At 38.7% G+C, this 15820-nt stretch overlaps 1 protein-coding gene across 1 annotated transcript; it reads left to right on the top strand.

Annotated features, from left to right (window-relative positions):
• Positions 1–1353: 1353 nt before the first annotated feature.
• Positions 1354–6867, top strand: LOC121377189 (protein D2-like). Its single transcript, XM_041505095.1, has 4 exons — positions 1354–1656; positions 3817–3891; positions 4914–4950; positions 6612–6867. Exons 1-4 carry the CDS (start codon positions 1450–1452, stop codon positions 6809–6811), a joined length of 519 nt encoding a protein of 172 aa, XP_041361029.1. The 5' UTR covers positions 1354–1449; the 3' UTR covers positions 6812–6867.
• Positions 6868–15820: the final 8953 nt, after the last annotated feature.

The following is a 15820-nucleotide window of genomic DNA, read 5'->3' as shown; positions in this document are numbered from 1 at the left end:
GGAGTATTTTTTGTAAAACATACAACATTTAATTCAAATATATAGTAAATGCATCACATAATAATGAATACAATTTAAGAGTGACCTAAACAAATATCAACTAGTGAAAATATCGAGTGTCATATTGTACAATTTGAATGTGCATATACTATCCGTCATCATATTATTCTGTCAATAGAAACGGTGGTTGCAGGATAAATGTAATTTCTTTAGGCACATAACATTTTATGTCACAAAAGATATGGTCACAATCTAAAATTTTGTTTTTGTTTAACGAAACCACTAGAGCACATTGATTTATTAATCATCGGCTAATGGATGACAACCATTTGGTAATTATATGCACCATACCACAGACAGGATAGCACATACCACGGTCTTTGATATATCAGTGGTGGCAGGGCCGTAGCTAGGATTTTTTGTTGGGGGGGGGGGGGGGGCAACTGAGTAGTTAATAGTCTAAAATTCCTTAAACAGTTAAGAAAAGAATTTTCTTTAAGTTTCTATAATGCTAGCTACGGCCCTGGGTGGTACATAAACTGGAATGAGAAATAGCCCAATGAGCCCACCGACGGAAACAGATCCTAGACCGACTGCATATCAGGCTGGCGCGTTACCACTGGACTACATCCCACCTCCATCCTAAAAGAGTCGTGCACATAAACTACTTCTCAGAGCCTATAGGATGGTAGCTCGAGTGTCCACTAACCCTCCCCTGTTTATGTGATGTCAGGGACAACATATAAACAGGGGAGAGCTAGAGGACACTCGAGCTATGGTGGGAGCTAAGTATTAATTTGATTTTAAAATGGGATCTGTCAATGTCTTTAGAGTTGCCACCACCTCTCTCTCACACACACATACACAAACACACACACATACATATATACACATACAAATACATACACACACACACGCATGCACACACACACGCATGCATGCACACACGACATGCGTGTGTGTAGGAATGTTAGCAAGGGGTTTAGACTGTGGTGAGCGATGTCATAATATTTTAATTTTTTGTATTAACTTGAGTAGGGAAGGTTTCGATACCCTAAGCCATCTCCCTGCACACGCATACGCACACGCACATACACAGACACACACAACACAAAAAAACCCACACACACACCGCACACAAACACACACACGCGGACACACATACACGCCTGTTATTCTCTTGACGTGATTTAATTATGTCTGTTTTATGTTACAGCCAATCGATAAACATGGTAACATATGCGTCAGGGCTGAGTTCAGCCAGTCCGAGCAGAATAAAACGTCCGCTAGACTGGTTTATGCGCTTCACCATAACCCAAGTGACCACGTCGGGAACCAATCAAATAGTTCGAAAACGTTAGCGAAACGTTAGCTGCCTGAACATGTGGCAGGTGTTCTAGTCAGTTTTAAGCATTATGCTGGCAGATACATAAGCACATTCGTGTAATAATGTGTTTAACAATGTGGTGGATGGTGCTCACTTTGGGTGTTGTTGGAGCTGCTCAGTCGTCGTGTACGGGGATGGAGGACATGTGTTCCAGTACTGTGGACAAACTCGTTGTGACGTTCGGGTCCTTGCAGCCAGCATGCAATGCACGTGTAACTGTACAAGACGCGGCTGTCAAACCGCGTATAAACCTTCCCAGTGCAGCACAGGTTAGTAACTTTACCACTGACGCCCCACTCCCTCTACTGGTGTTTCAGTCTGTTATATAGGGACCCACTCGTCACCACCCTATTAACGTTAAGGTTTGTTTTGTTTAAGAACTCCGTTAGAACACATAGCTCTATAAATCATCAACTATTAGATGTCGAACATTTGGTAATTTTGAGTCTTATAGAGGAAACCCGCTACATTTTACATTAGTAGCAAGGAATCTTTTTTATATGCACTATCCCACAGACAGAATAGCAGGTCAGGTCAGGTCAGGTCAGGTCAGAGTGTTTAACGTGCACATTCAGAACAAGCTAGAATATACTACGGCCTTTTATATACCAGTTATTTGTGCACTGGCTGGGATGAGAAATAACACAATGGGCCCACCGACGGGGATCAATCCCAGACCGACCGCGCATCAGGCGAGCACTTTACCACTGGGCTACGTCCCACCCCCTCCACCCTATTACATTCTGTTTACACTAGTGCATTTGCTGAATTTCGGGGCAGGATATAGGTAAGTGGTAGAGCAATTTTCTGGGCCCCGTTCTACGAAGCGTTCTTAGCCCTAAGATCAATTTAAGTGCATAGGGTAGCTATGCGCCTACGGTAATCTTAGGGCTAAGATCGCTTCATGGAACGGAGCCGAGGAGTACAGCGGGTTGCAGGGATCCATCGCTCCAAGTAGACTTGGGTTTTTGCGTCCCAGCTACTGCCCGTTGTTCTGTCTTTGCATATAAATGACCCCTTATCACCTTTTCATTTAGCAGTAGTCTACATTTCATTTCAACTTATTTTCGTGCTTATATCCAATTAAGGTTCAAACACGCTGTCCCGGGCACATACCTCAGTTATCTGGGCGTTCTGTTCATGACAGTGCTTTAGTTGTTAGTGGTTAGTGGTTAGTGAGAGAGAAGAGGTCGTGGTGGTCTTACACCTACCCACTCAGTCGTTAACACTCGCTCTGGGTGGGAGCAGGTGCCAGGCTGCGAACCCAGTACCTACCAGCCTTATGTCCGATAGCTTAACCACGACACCACCGAGGCCGGTTGTAGTATATATGGCAGTATCGGGTTTCCTTCCTTCCTCCCTCCCTCCCTCCCTCCCTCCCTCTCTCTCTCTCTCTCTCTCTCTCTCTCTCTCTCTCTCTCTCTCTCTCTCTCTCTCTCTCTCTCTCTCTCTCTCTCTCTCTCTCTCTCTCTCTCTCTCTATCAAGTGTCGAAATAGCTGTAGATTAAAATGTGCTACGGTGTCGATAAACAAATATTCCTTTCGTTTCTGGATTTAACAATTTGTTCTTTAATGCTAGGAAAACCATTTCGCAAAGTTATATTCTGATGACTCATTTATTTGCATGTTTGTCAGACCTTGTAGTGAAACAATTTCGGCTTTTATCGTTTACATTCCATTTAATGAATAGTGGTGTTTTCGTGTGTTATATACAGTATATAAATATATAAAACAAAACAAAATACCACTATTAGCGTGTGTGCGTGTGTGTGTGTGTGTGTGTGTGTGACTGCAGTGAACATTAGGTTGTGTGTGTGTGTGTGTGTTTGCACGTGTGTATGTGTAACTGATTGCAGTGAACAATATGCTGTTCGTGTGTGACTGATTGCAGTGAACATTAGCCTGTACGTGTGTGACTGACTGCAATGAACATTAGGCTGTACGTGTGTGACTGACTGTAGCGAACATTAGGTTGTATGTGTGACTGACTGCAGTGAACATTAGGCTGTACGTGTGTGACTGACTGCAGTGAACATTAGGTTGTACGTGTGTGACTGACTGCGATGTTCCCGAGTTGCTCTTTAGGAGTCTTTTTGGAACATGTTCCCCGAGCAGATTTTAAAAACTGAATATTAGTATCCTAATATGAGATTTCTGGCATTCTGCAAGTAAAAAAAGAAAAGAAAAAAGTTTGTTTCGTTTAACGACACCACTAGAGCACATTGATTTATTAATCAACTATTGTTTGTGATTTTGTTTAACGACATCACTAGAGCACATTTATTATTAATCAACTTATTGTTTGTGATTTTGTTTAACGACACCACTAGAGCACATTGATTTATTAATCAACTTATTGTTCGTGAGAAATAGACCTAAACGCAATTTCTGGCTATTCAATCTCGGTATTCATCATTTTGCCGTTTCAGGGAAGCAGATACGTTCTTCTGATGGTAGATCCGGACGCTACATGCTGGCTTCACTTTGCAGCAGTGGTGAAAAAGGTGAACGTCTAAATAAATAATCATACATAATTTTTAAAATCCATCAATTTATGGCTATTAAAAGAAGATATTCATAATATTGGTTATTACAGTATGGGGCAGTAGTTGCATGCGTATAGGGACGTTATTTCATAAGAAACCGCCAGCAAAAATATACTGACATTTTAAAATGCATTGTCTTTGTTGTCTCGTATTAATGTATAATACATACAGGTATATAATATGTGTACGTGTAGATTGTATTATCTTTTTGTTTTTATTATACAAATGACTAAACTATATATTTGTTGGACATACCAATACTTTCAATGACCTCGGAATGGTATGGGGAAGACAACATTTTGAAGCCTGTTGAAGTTATTTATCGATGCAGAACTAAAATATTTTGTTTCCAATTTAAAAAAGAAGGAGAAATGGAGAATATTTCGTGTGTATTTTTTGTAAAATATGATTTATATGTCATCTGGTGAAGTTTGCAATCATATCTCATGAGTCGCGTTTGCGCGACGATTGTGATATGACTGCAAACTTCACGAGATGAGACTTAAATCATATTTGACCAAAAAAACATGAAATTTTCTGTTTATTATATAACTATTGGCAATTTACCTTTATTTTTAAAATGCCAGCAGCAAAACAGTTCCAGCTTTCTTACAGTGAAGATAACACTTTCTACAGTGACGATAACACATTTTAGAGTGATATAGTGAAATTCTCACTCTAAAATGTGTTACCGTCACTGAGTGACTGATAACACTTTTATTTCACTAATATTTTAAGATATTTCACTAAATGTTATATAATAAAAGGTATTATTGGTGATCAAAATATACTCGTATGCATCTTGATGTAAACATGCAGGTAGTGTTTTATAATTCTTCATCTCCAGTTGTATATATAATATTGTTTATTTGTTCGTAAATATACTGAAGATGTTGTTCTAAATTTTAATGTGTAAACTTGTTAAGATATTAAGATATTAACTAATTAAATGTATTGCATATTGTGTTCTTACATTTCAGTCAGGATCGAATCTTGTTTATGAAAAGGAGCTAATTGGTGAGAGCGTCATACCTTTCAGGCCGTTACAGAGCGAGTGTGTCTGTGTATGTGTGTGTGTGGGGGGGGGGAGGGGGATATATCCCATCCATTTTTGCAAATTTCAGTATTAAAATGGTATAAATGCCAAATATAAAATGTCATTAAAATCTGCAAACTTAAAATAGTATTCAGAATTCTAAGCATGGAGCAAAGTTTTCACCCACCCATGCATCTTTGTATTTACAATATGTATGCCATCTCCCGAGACCATCATTTCCAACGATATTTCAGTTCACTTTAGTTTTTACAGATCTTTTCAAGTCGTCCATAGAAATGTCATCTTTATATAAAAATACCCTTCCATGCTGATCAATGGTAATTACATTACATTCACATAATATTCATGCGATATTTCTATAAAATGTCACAATTATATTGGCGATTTCAGCATTATATATTGAGGGCCATCCACATTGGGGGTGGGGTACACTGTTTATGATACGTGAAATGAGGCGACAGGCAAATATAAAATGTGGTGGGGGGAAAATAGAGATACGGAGACACTGGGGGTGGGGCACACTGTTTATGATACGTGTAATGAGGCGACAGGCAACTATAAAATGTGGTGGGGGAAAATAGAGATACGGAGACATAAACAGAGGAAAAAGAAAACAGAGACACACACAGAGATATAGAAAATAATAAAAGTGAGAAAGAAACAAAGATGTGGGTGTGTAATTTCTCCCAGTTGCAGAGGTGAATTTAAGGAAGGGAAGGCTTCGTTCATCTATATAATTCCCGAGTCTTTGAGATACGTGTACGTAGTATACAGAGCGGGATGAAAGAGACTCAGCTCCGAGCGAAGTTTTTAGAAGTATTTTTTTTAGAGACGAAAATACAGATATAAATATTTTAATGAATAATATTTTCAGATTGTGTGGGACCAAGTATAAAGTCATTGTTCATTAGCTAATATTTTCATACTAGAAATTGTGTCTCCACTCCGAATATCGTTACTACGGGCCGTGATAACATTTTCATTGGCTAACATTACCGATAATATGGAACCAAGTATAATAGTCTAGACAATCTTAGGGATTTGGGAGCCTAACCCACCACAAATTGCAGCATAGTTGTTTTTTTCCTTTATAATATACTTTAGAGAGGCCTCTAAAACAGCATATTAAACATGCAGCCAAAAGCACCTTGGGAATATTAATATTATGCCTAATTTGCATAAATTCAATATGGCTGCCAAAATACCAGAAGACGGGCTTTTTTACCATATAACCGTTAAGAAGCATGGTATTTTAATGGGTGGATCTGGCCCCATGTTGACTAGATTATAATCTTTTCAGGTCAGGTCATAGGGTTTAATGTGTTCATTCAGAGCAAGGCGTGGGGTAAATTCAGTCAACCGCTTGTCGCTAACGTTCGCTAGACTGATTTTTACGCTACACAGTAAACCGAATAGACACCACTTCGGGGACCAATCAAATATTTCGCGAACGTTAGCAAAACGTTTGCTGGCTGAACTCGTGCAGTTGTAACACACGCCTGTCGTGGGCGCAGGTGTCGACGTATGCTGGCTCCTCTGTCCAGGACAGCAATAATCTTTTCTTATTCAGTTTTATATTAAATGCGACTAAGTATTATTTTCTCATTGGCTAACATTTCAGGTTACATGGGACCATCACCACCCGTCGGTCAAGGAGCTCACAGATACCAGTTCTTATTGTGGGCGTGGCCAGGACCTGACGTGTCGAGTATGAGTGTCAATACCAACATGCGGCGAGGATTCGAGTTAAACGACTTCAAAACTAAAAATCATTTCGGTAATCCGACTGCCGTATTTCAGTTTAAAACGGAAAATTATTAGACCAATGAATTTATCTAAAAACAAAGAATGTGCAGTAATAAATAATTCTACAGCTACAAAATGTGTTGTTGTTGTTGTTGTTGTTGTTGTTGTTGTGTTGTTCTCATCATGGTATAGCATTAAAGGGACTATCCTGAGTGTGCTGAATTGAAAGATTTTGTAACGACTAGTATTACATATTAAATATATCTTCTGGTTTATTAAATGTGTTTCTGATCGTCCTAATATTTGTAAGTGCAAACACTTGGACGACCAGAAACCTTTAATTTTCAACCACTAATATTTTATTTTTACAAAAAAAATATATTTAATGTGTAATTACAGTCGTTAAAAGTCTCTGTTGGTCGACTTCATCTTTACTCAGAATAATCCGTTTAAGTACAATATTATCATGTTGGACAATTCTTTAGATCCTTTAATCAGTTATAAATATTCTATTGGGATGAATGAATTAATGAATGTTTAACTGACCCCAGACACAAATATATCGGCAATTGCGTGTCCAACAAAGGTAAATACATGAATGAACTATTACGTGTAAGTACATGTATATAAAGATTTCGGATAAAAGTTAACGTCTTGTAAAACAAAATCAAATAATTCGATCTGGGTGGAATCGAAATGATTTAAATCATATTTCGTCTTCTAAATACACATGCAGTCTATATATTTCCTCGTCGGTCTAAGATGACTACACTCCACCAAAATGTAGTACACTGACAGTGCTCTCAATGCACAATCCTTCGGCTATTGGATGTCAAACATTTGGTAATTTTGACAGTATAATATTAGAGAGGAAAATTCCATTAGTAGCAAGGGATCTTTTATATGCACCATTTCACAGACAGGATAGCGCATACCGCAGCCTATGATATACCAGTCGCGATGCACTGACTGGGGCGGAACGTATCCCAGTGGTAAAGCGCTCGCCTGATGCGCGGTCAGACTAGGATCGATCTCTGTCGGTTGGCCCATTGAGCTATTTCTCGTCCCAGCCAGTGCACCACGACTAGTATATCAAAGACCGTTGTATGTGCTATCCTACCTGTCTGATGGTGTATATAAAAGATCCCTTGCTACTAATGACAGCTACTATAAACGTCAGAACAAAAACATTATAATTTACCACATTTTACATCAACTAGGGTAAGATTGTGGTAGCAGTGATTGAGTTTTAATGGTCAAGGAATTAATGTACAGTGAAATCTCTCAAAACTGGACCCTCTGTAAACCAGAATTCCCCCAAAACCGGAACATTTTCACGGTCCTTTCTTTTAAAAATTATTTCACAAATTAACCTCTCTAAACCGGATACCTCTTAAAACCGGACATTTTACTTGGTCCCGAGGGTGTCCGGTTTAGAGGGATTTCATTGTATAACAGACTCTTTTAAATGAGATATTGCATCATCATTTAAATCCAAGATGACCATGAAAATGGTCGCCAAGAGTAGGAAGTGGCCTTATCTTACATTCTATTGTACTCCCCAAAGAATATTTCTGGAATTCAAGATGGCTACCAAAATGGCTTCAAACACAAAGAAATGTCCATGGTACGTGCATCACACAAAGCAATAATTCTAAACAAATCAAGGATATCTGAATTATTTTTTAAAATATTAAAGTAAAGTAAAGTTATCTGAAAAATGAACTTAAATCATCATTCTTAAGCCGACCGCTTTCTCTTAGGGGTGCATCAATCTATTTTTGAGTGATCTATCTAGATGTAATGTTGCATCGTATAGATCACGTCTATGACCTTGACGTGAGAACTGTGCAAGTTGCAACAAATGACAAATACTATGGAATCATTTTTTTTTATCATTGCCATGTTCTTTCTCTTGATATTAAATATATACCCTGTATTTCGTTGACCATGGCAATTTGTCTCAGCAACACTGTAATTCAACGAACATCAACTTTTCTTACCTTAGCATTGCAATTATTTTTATATATATATATCAACGTCTGAGGCATCTGAAAGTGGCACCAAATTATGTAGCTTCTCATGTGACTTATCTGAACATCTAAGTCCTCAAATTTAACAAGTTTAAATGATTCAAGCAGAATTTATTAATTATTCTTTTGCAACCCTTTATATCATAGCTGCAGTGTCACAGCCTGAAAAGGCACATCCCAGCAGATGGTATGTAACCAATTTATGTTTATTTGCTGTTGGATTCAAGCAATGATACAAATTGCTCTGAATTAGAAAGTGAATGCGAGAATTGAATTCCTTGCACACTAAAACCCTGTATTTGAAGTATAACTTATTGTTTCGGGTAAAAGAAAATTCAAAATATGATTACTACCTACTCTTGGTGGACGTGTTCGTGGTAGGGGCGGGACGTAGCCCAATGGTAAAGCATTCGCTTGATGCGCGGTCGGTCTAGGATCGATCCCCGTCGGTGGTCCCATTGGGCTATTTTTCGTTCCAGCCAGTGCTCCACAACTGGTGTAACAAAGGCGGTGGTATGTGCTATCCTGTCTGTGGGATGGTACATATAAAAGATCCCTTGCTGCTAATCGAAAAAGAGTAGCTCACGAAGTGGCGACAGCGGGTTTCCTCCCTCAATATCTGTGTGGTCCATAACCATATGTCTGACGCCATATAACCGTAAATAAAATGTGTTGAGTGCGTTAAATAAAACATTTCCTTCCGTTCGTGGTAATCGTGTGTTTAAATAATACTGCAATCAATGAGTTAGCAAGATATTGTAATAAATGAATTCTTTAGAACACAAAATTCAGTTGCTAATATCAAAATCTTTTCCCAGTGGAAGTAAAATGTGATAATTGCAATTTCCATACTTTAGCTGATATGGGTGCGGCCACGTTGGAGTTAAATGATGTGATACCTTAATTAACTGGGGCTAGTTCAAAATGAATTCTATGACTAGTCCATGAGCTTTATCATTTAGGTGGTCAAAAAATCTGAGAAATCCGTGTTTTAGTGTTTACTGAAGCACTTATAAACCTTGGAGATCGGTACTTTGTTGTTTTTGCATCAGTCGTAAGTGTTAATTAAAGATCCGACAGGTGTAATTTGGTATCCTTGAGCATTTTGAAATATTCAAGATGACATCAAAACAGACCTGGAAACATCTCAAATACTTTATCAACAATGACGAAACTGTTGATGGTCATGACGGTGTTTTAGGTGTCAGAGGTTTCATATTGAATTACTCCCAGCCAATCAAGACATTGCAACATTATTTACATCCAAGATGGCCACCACTATAGTAGTCAGAACAAGAAAATTTAAATTTATTTCATTTTACATCAACTATAGCAAGATTGTGAAATTAGGAATTGCTAATTAAGATATTGCATGATCTTTTAAGTCCAAAATGGCTCCGAAAATGGTCGTTAGGAGTAAGACGTGGCTATATCTTACATTCTATTTTACCCAAACAACATTTACTTCAAATACAGGGTTTTGTAGGTGGCAGGAAATTCTATTGAGAAATTTGATCGTTTCCAGCATTCAAGATGGTTAACAGAATGGCTGCAAAAACAAAGAATTGTGTTATATGCATCACCTGAAACAATCATTTTGAATCCAATTGCTAAGTTTTGATGGTGTCCAATCTATTAAAAATACATGTATATCTACAAGTAAAGTTATCTAAAATGTCATCTAAATTAACAATTCTTATGCTGAGCTCTATGTCTTAAGGGTGCACCAATTCTATTTTGAAACTATCTAGAAGAAATGTTACATCATATAGACCAAGTCTATTATGCCAATCTGGCTGTGATAAATGGGCAAGTCGTAGTCAATAATTGATGTTTTGGTACAGACTGTGGAATCAGTTTTTATCATTCTCATTTTCTATCTCTTGATAATTCACTAGATTCACTAGATTTGAATGGCCAGGACAGTTATTTGTATCGTCAAGTTTTTTCGCCGTAACATTGTGATTTCTAGTATATGTATCCTGTTATTCTGTTATACGTATAATATTACAGAAAGGAGTTGTCATATCAACAAAAGTGTTGCTGCCTAGCAAAAATTATTGATTTTGAATATACATACCCAATCTTAGATGGCCTAACAATGCACACACATAAAATACATCACCATAAAAACCAACATTACCCAGTCGGATAAATATATTTTAAAAGCTACATTGAATCGGACGATTTCAGAGGGTGCATAGCTTCACTCTATGTGGAATAGTTACTGATGGAAGTGATCTAAAGCTTCGTATTTTCCACCAGTCAACGTCTGTACCATCCCAGTGTAGCCTTTCCGGTGACTTATCCATATCAGCATCTAAGTCCCCAGGTTTAATAGCTTTAAATGCTTATGGCAGAATTTTGGTAACTCTTGCTTTTGTAACCCTTTATAATATAGCAGCAGTATTACAGCCTGGAAGGGCATGGATCATCAGATGAGAAGCAACCCTTTTCATTGCTGTTTCTCCATTGCAGTTCTCGCTAGTAGATCTATCATTTGGACAGAAATCAGAAGAAGCATCTATAAAATTATGCAACTAATTCGATGTAGGTAGCTTTCAATAAAATACCAAATTTTGAATGAAAAATGTAGCTGTCATGGAACAAATGCTAAAACAACCGCTGCAATCCTTTTAGTCATGCTAATAATTAGCCACTAAGTTCATTTGGTGGTGGCCAATCATTTCCAGGTATAGTTGAAGCATACTAGTATACCAGTAATTGCCATGTTATGGTGAGAAATGTTGGCGTCACACGATTATACAGTTTGTTAGATAAATTGTCTTAGTCGACAAAATGCAAGGATAAAGTATATATCAATTGTATAGAGATAGAAAATGAGAATGATAAAACTATAAGGGATGGCAGATATGTTCTGAGCCTAACTATGATGAAATACGCTAACGGAGTCTGTTTTTATTTTTATTTTCAACATAATCCCTTCTGCGGTCTACACACTGCTGCCAACGATGATCGAGTGTCTAGATCACACTAGTGTTGCAGGCTTCCTCCTGGTGGATTAAAACGTCATCCACAGCAGAAATGATATAATCATCATTTGCATAATACTTACCATTTTTTTCTTCAAGTTTTTGAAGAGGTAGAAATCTGGGGGTGCTAAATCCGGTGAATATGGAGGATGATTAATAAGTTCAAAACCACAGGTATACAAAGCAGTCATGACAGCAACACGTGCATAGGTGTGTTGGAACCCAGCGTGCTGAAACGTTTGTTATATCCAATTTATTCCTTAACTTTCTCATGAGAAATGCCTACTGTATTGGCTATGTGGTGTGTGGTGAGTTGTTGGTCATCCTTGCATTTTAATAAAAAAAAATTGGTAGTGTTAGTTAAAGACTGTCCTGGTCTTGGATCATTTTTAACGCCCTCTTCTGCTCTTAAACTCCGCTGCCCACCTCTTAACTGTTAACAATGACACAGGGAGGATCATCATCCCTTAAAATGGATACCCATGCCGCATGGATAGCTGTTGGAGTTAGTCCTTTCAGTTGGAGATACATGATGACAGCGCAAAAGCCAGTTTTGTCCATGTTTTATCAACAGAGAATATCTAGTCACTGTTGCGATATGCGACAGGATTATGTATTTGTTTCAAATGCAGCATATGAGCATAAAACATATTGTATTTAATACATGCAAACTGTTATGAGTGTACAATACATCATTCGTAATTAATACCAGAACTTTTCGGCCACCTTTCGTGTAAACACTAGTAACTGGTGACTTGCGTGCATATGCCCATTTATCACAGATATGTTGGCATTGTGAACTATTTGATCCATGTCAAGCAACTTATATGTAGATGTTTTGGGGGAAAGGATTGGTTTGCCCTTACAACGTAGCAGTTGGTTTCAAAATGATTGTTTTAGGTATTACTTAACAAATACAGTGGTCATTTCTTTGTTTTTGCAACCATTTTAGAATCTTTGATAAATGTATCTGTATTACAAAGTGATTACTATAATTAAAATGTTTTCATATAAAAAATATCCTTTGTTTGAAGTATAAATTATTAATTGGGGAATATATGTAGAATGTAAGATATGGCCACTTCTTACTCTTAGTGGCCATTTTCATGACCATCCTGGATTGAAATGATAATGCAGTACCCTAGTATGTCAGTTAGCAAGAGGTTGTTATAAATGAATTTCTTGGCCCATAACATGCATTTAATAACATAAAAAATATCTTCCCAGTTGATGTAAAATGCGATAAATTACTATTTCCTTGTTATAAATTACGATTTGCTTATATATTGGCGGCCATCTTGGAGTACAATGATGTTGCAATGCTTTAATTAGCTGGGGATAGGTCAAAATGAATTCCTGGTGAATGTTGACAAGTGCATTTCAGTTTGTGTGGATAAAATTATCTATATATCATGCTATATACATCTATATATCAAGTCCATCATCCTGTTTTGAGATCCAGATATAAACACCTATCAAAAGAGTATAGTTAAGTTTGGTGCCCTTGTATGGTACCAATTGGTCAAATTTGGGGTCTCGGTTCATGGACTAGACCCCTAAAACACCATAACTGTTTTGTCATAGGTGATAAAATATCCGAGATATTGTCAGTTGTGTGTTTTGGCAGCCATCTTAAACATTTCAAAATGCTCAAGGTACCAAATTTCCACCTCTCGTATCCTTCATCAGCACCTTCCAAAGTTACAAAAACCACAAAGAACAATTGTGGGTACCAAACTGCGAGGTATAGCCAAAAATGATGTTTTGGCAAACAGACTAAATGTGATCGCAGTACCCTTCTTGAATTACCATGAAGTGTGGTTTATAAATAACTGGATCTGTGCGATCGTTCATCAAATGCACGAGATCAGATAAAAGTCTGATATAGACTAGATGTGACGCGTGCGTGCGATCCGGATAAAAAAAAAATCGAAATGCATTTGTTTCAATGAAAGCGTCTCTAGACTGAATGTGTGTAGGACTAACTGGTTGGAATGGGAACAAATCCAAACAAATAATTGGTCCACCGAGAAATTCGATCCATGGACCAAAGCGTGACTGAGTCTATTTGTACAGGATACAATTTAAAAATAAATTAAATATTAAATTTAAAATAAAAAAAAGAAAGAAAACAGAAAGCACACACACACACACACACACACACACACACACACAAACACACAAACACACGCACGCACACACACGCACGCACACACACAAACGCACACATAAACACACACGCACGCACGCACATATATATATAAACACACAAACGCACACACGCACGCACGCACACGCACGCACACGCACACACACACACACATAATATATATATATATATATATATATATATATATATATATATATATATATATATATATATATATATATATATATATATATATATATCAATGACGCTCTATAGTTGGAGGGGCGCTACATAGCCCAGTGGTAAAGCACTCCCTTGATGTGCGGTCGGTTTCGGATCGATCCCCGTTGGTGGGCCCATTGGACTATTTCTCGTTCCAGTCAGTGCACTACAACTGGTACATCAAAGGCCGTGGCATGTGTTATTCTGTCTGTGGGATGGTGCATATAAAAGATCCCTTGCTACTAACTGAAAAATATAGCGGGTTTCGTTTCTAACACTATATGTCGGAATTATCAAATGTTTGACATCCAATAGCCGATGACTAGTAAATCGATGTGTTCTAGTGGTGTCGTTAAACAAACTTTAACTCGTTGAAAGTGGCAGTCTTTCTATCAAGTAGGAATAGTGTGTCGTGTTGGGGAGTAGCAGTCTTTCTCTCAAGTAGGAATGGTGTGTCGTGTTTGGGAGTGGCAGTCTTTCTGTCAAGTAGGAATGGTGTGTAGTGTTGGGGAGTGAAAGTCTTTCTGTCAAGTAGGAATGTCGTGTCGTGTTGGGGAGTGGCAGTCTTTCTGTCAAGTAGGGATGGTGTGTCGTGTTGGGGAGTGACAATCTTTCTGTCAAGTAGGAATGGTGTGTCGTGTTGGGGAGTGGCAGTCTTTCTGTCAAGTAGGAATGGTGTATAGTGTTGGGGGTGGCAGTCTTTCTGTCAAGTAGGAATGGTGTGTCGTGTTGGGGAGTCGCAGTCTTTCTGTCAAGTAGGGATGGTGTGTAGTGTTGGGGAGTGGCAGTCTTTCTGTCAAGTAGGAATGGTGTGTCGTGTTGGGGAGTCGCAGTCTTTCTCTCAAGTAGGACTGGTGTGTAGTGTTGGGGAGTAGCAGTCTTTCTCTCAAGTAGGAATGGCGTGCCGTGTTTGGGAGTGGCAGTCTTTCTGTCAAGTAGGAATGGTGTGTCGTGTTTGGGAGTGGCAGTCTTTCTGTCAAGTAGGAATGGTGTGTAGTGTTGGGGAGTGGCAGTATTTCTGTCAAGTAGGGATGGTGTGTCGTGTTGGGGAGTGACAGTCTTTCTGTCAAGTAGGACTGGTGTGTCGTGTTGGGAAGTGGCAGTCTTTCTGTCAAGTAGGAATGGTGTGTCGTGTTGGGGGTGACACTCTTTCTGTCAAGTAGGAATGGCGTGTCGTGTTGGGAGTGGCAGTCTTTCTGTCAAGTAGGAATGGTGTGTCGTGTTTGGGAGTGGCAGTCTTTCTGTCAAGTAGGAATGGCGTGTCGTGTTGGGGGTGGTAGTCTTTCTGTCAAGTAGGAATGGTGTGTTGTGTTTGGGAGTGGCAGTCTTTCTGTCAAGTAGGAATGGCGTGTCGTGTTGGGGGTGGCAGTCTTTCTGTCAAGTAGGAATGGTGTGTCGTGTTGGGGAGTGACAGTCTTTCTGTCAAGAAGGAATGGTGTGTCGTGTTGGGGGTGGCAGTCTTTCTGTCAAGTAGGACTGGTGTGTCGTGTTGGGAAGTGGCAGTCTTTCTGTCAAGTAGGAATGGTGTGTCGTGTTGGGAAGTGGCAGTCTTTCTGTCAAGTAGGGATGGTGTGTCGTGTTTGGGAGTGGCAGTATTTCTGTCAAGTAGGAATGGTGTGTCGTGTTAGCAAGTGGCAGTCTTTCTGTCAGGTAGGACTGGTGTGTAGTGTTGGAGAGTGGCAGTCTT

Source organism: Gigantopelta aegis, chromosome 7, assembly GCF_016097555.1.
Source record: "Gigantopelta aegis isolate Gae_Host chromosome 7, Gae_host_genome, whole genome shotgun sequence".
Classification (NCBI taxonomy): Eukaryota; Metazoa; Mollusca; class Gastropoda; order Neomphalida; family Peltospiridae; genus Gigantopelta; species Gigantopelta aegis.
Note: the sequence above shows the minus strand (reverse complement) of the source record. Positions and strands in the feature narration are given on the sequence as shown.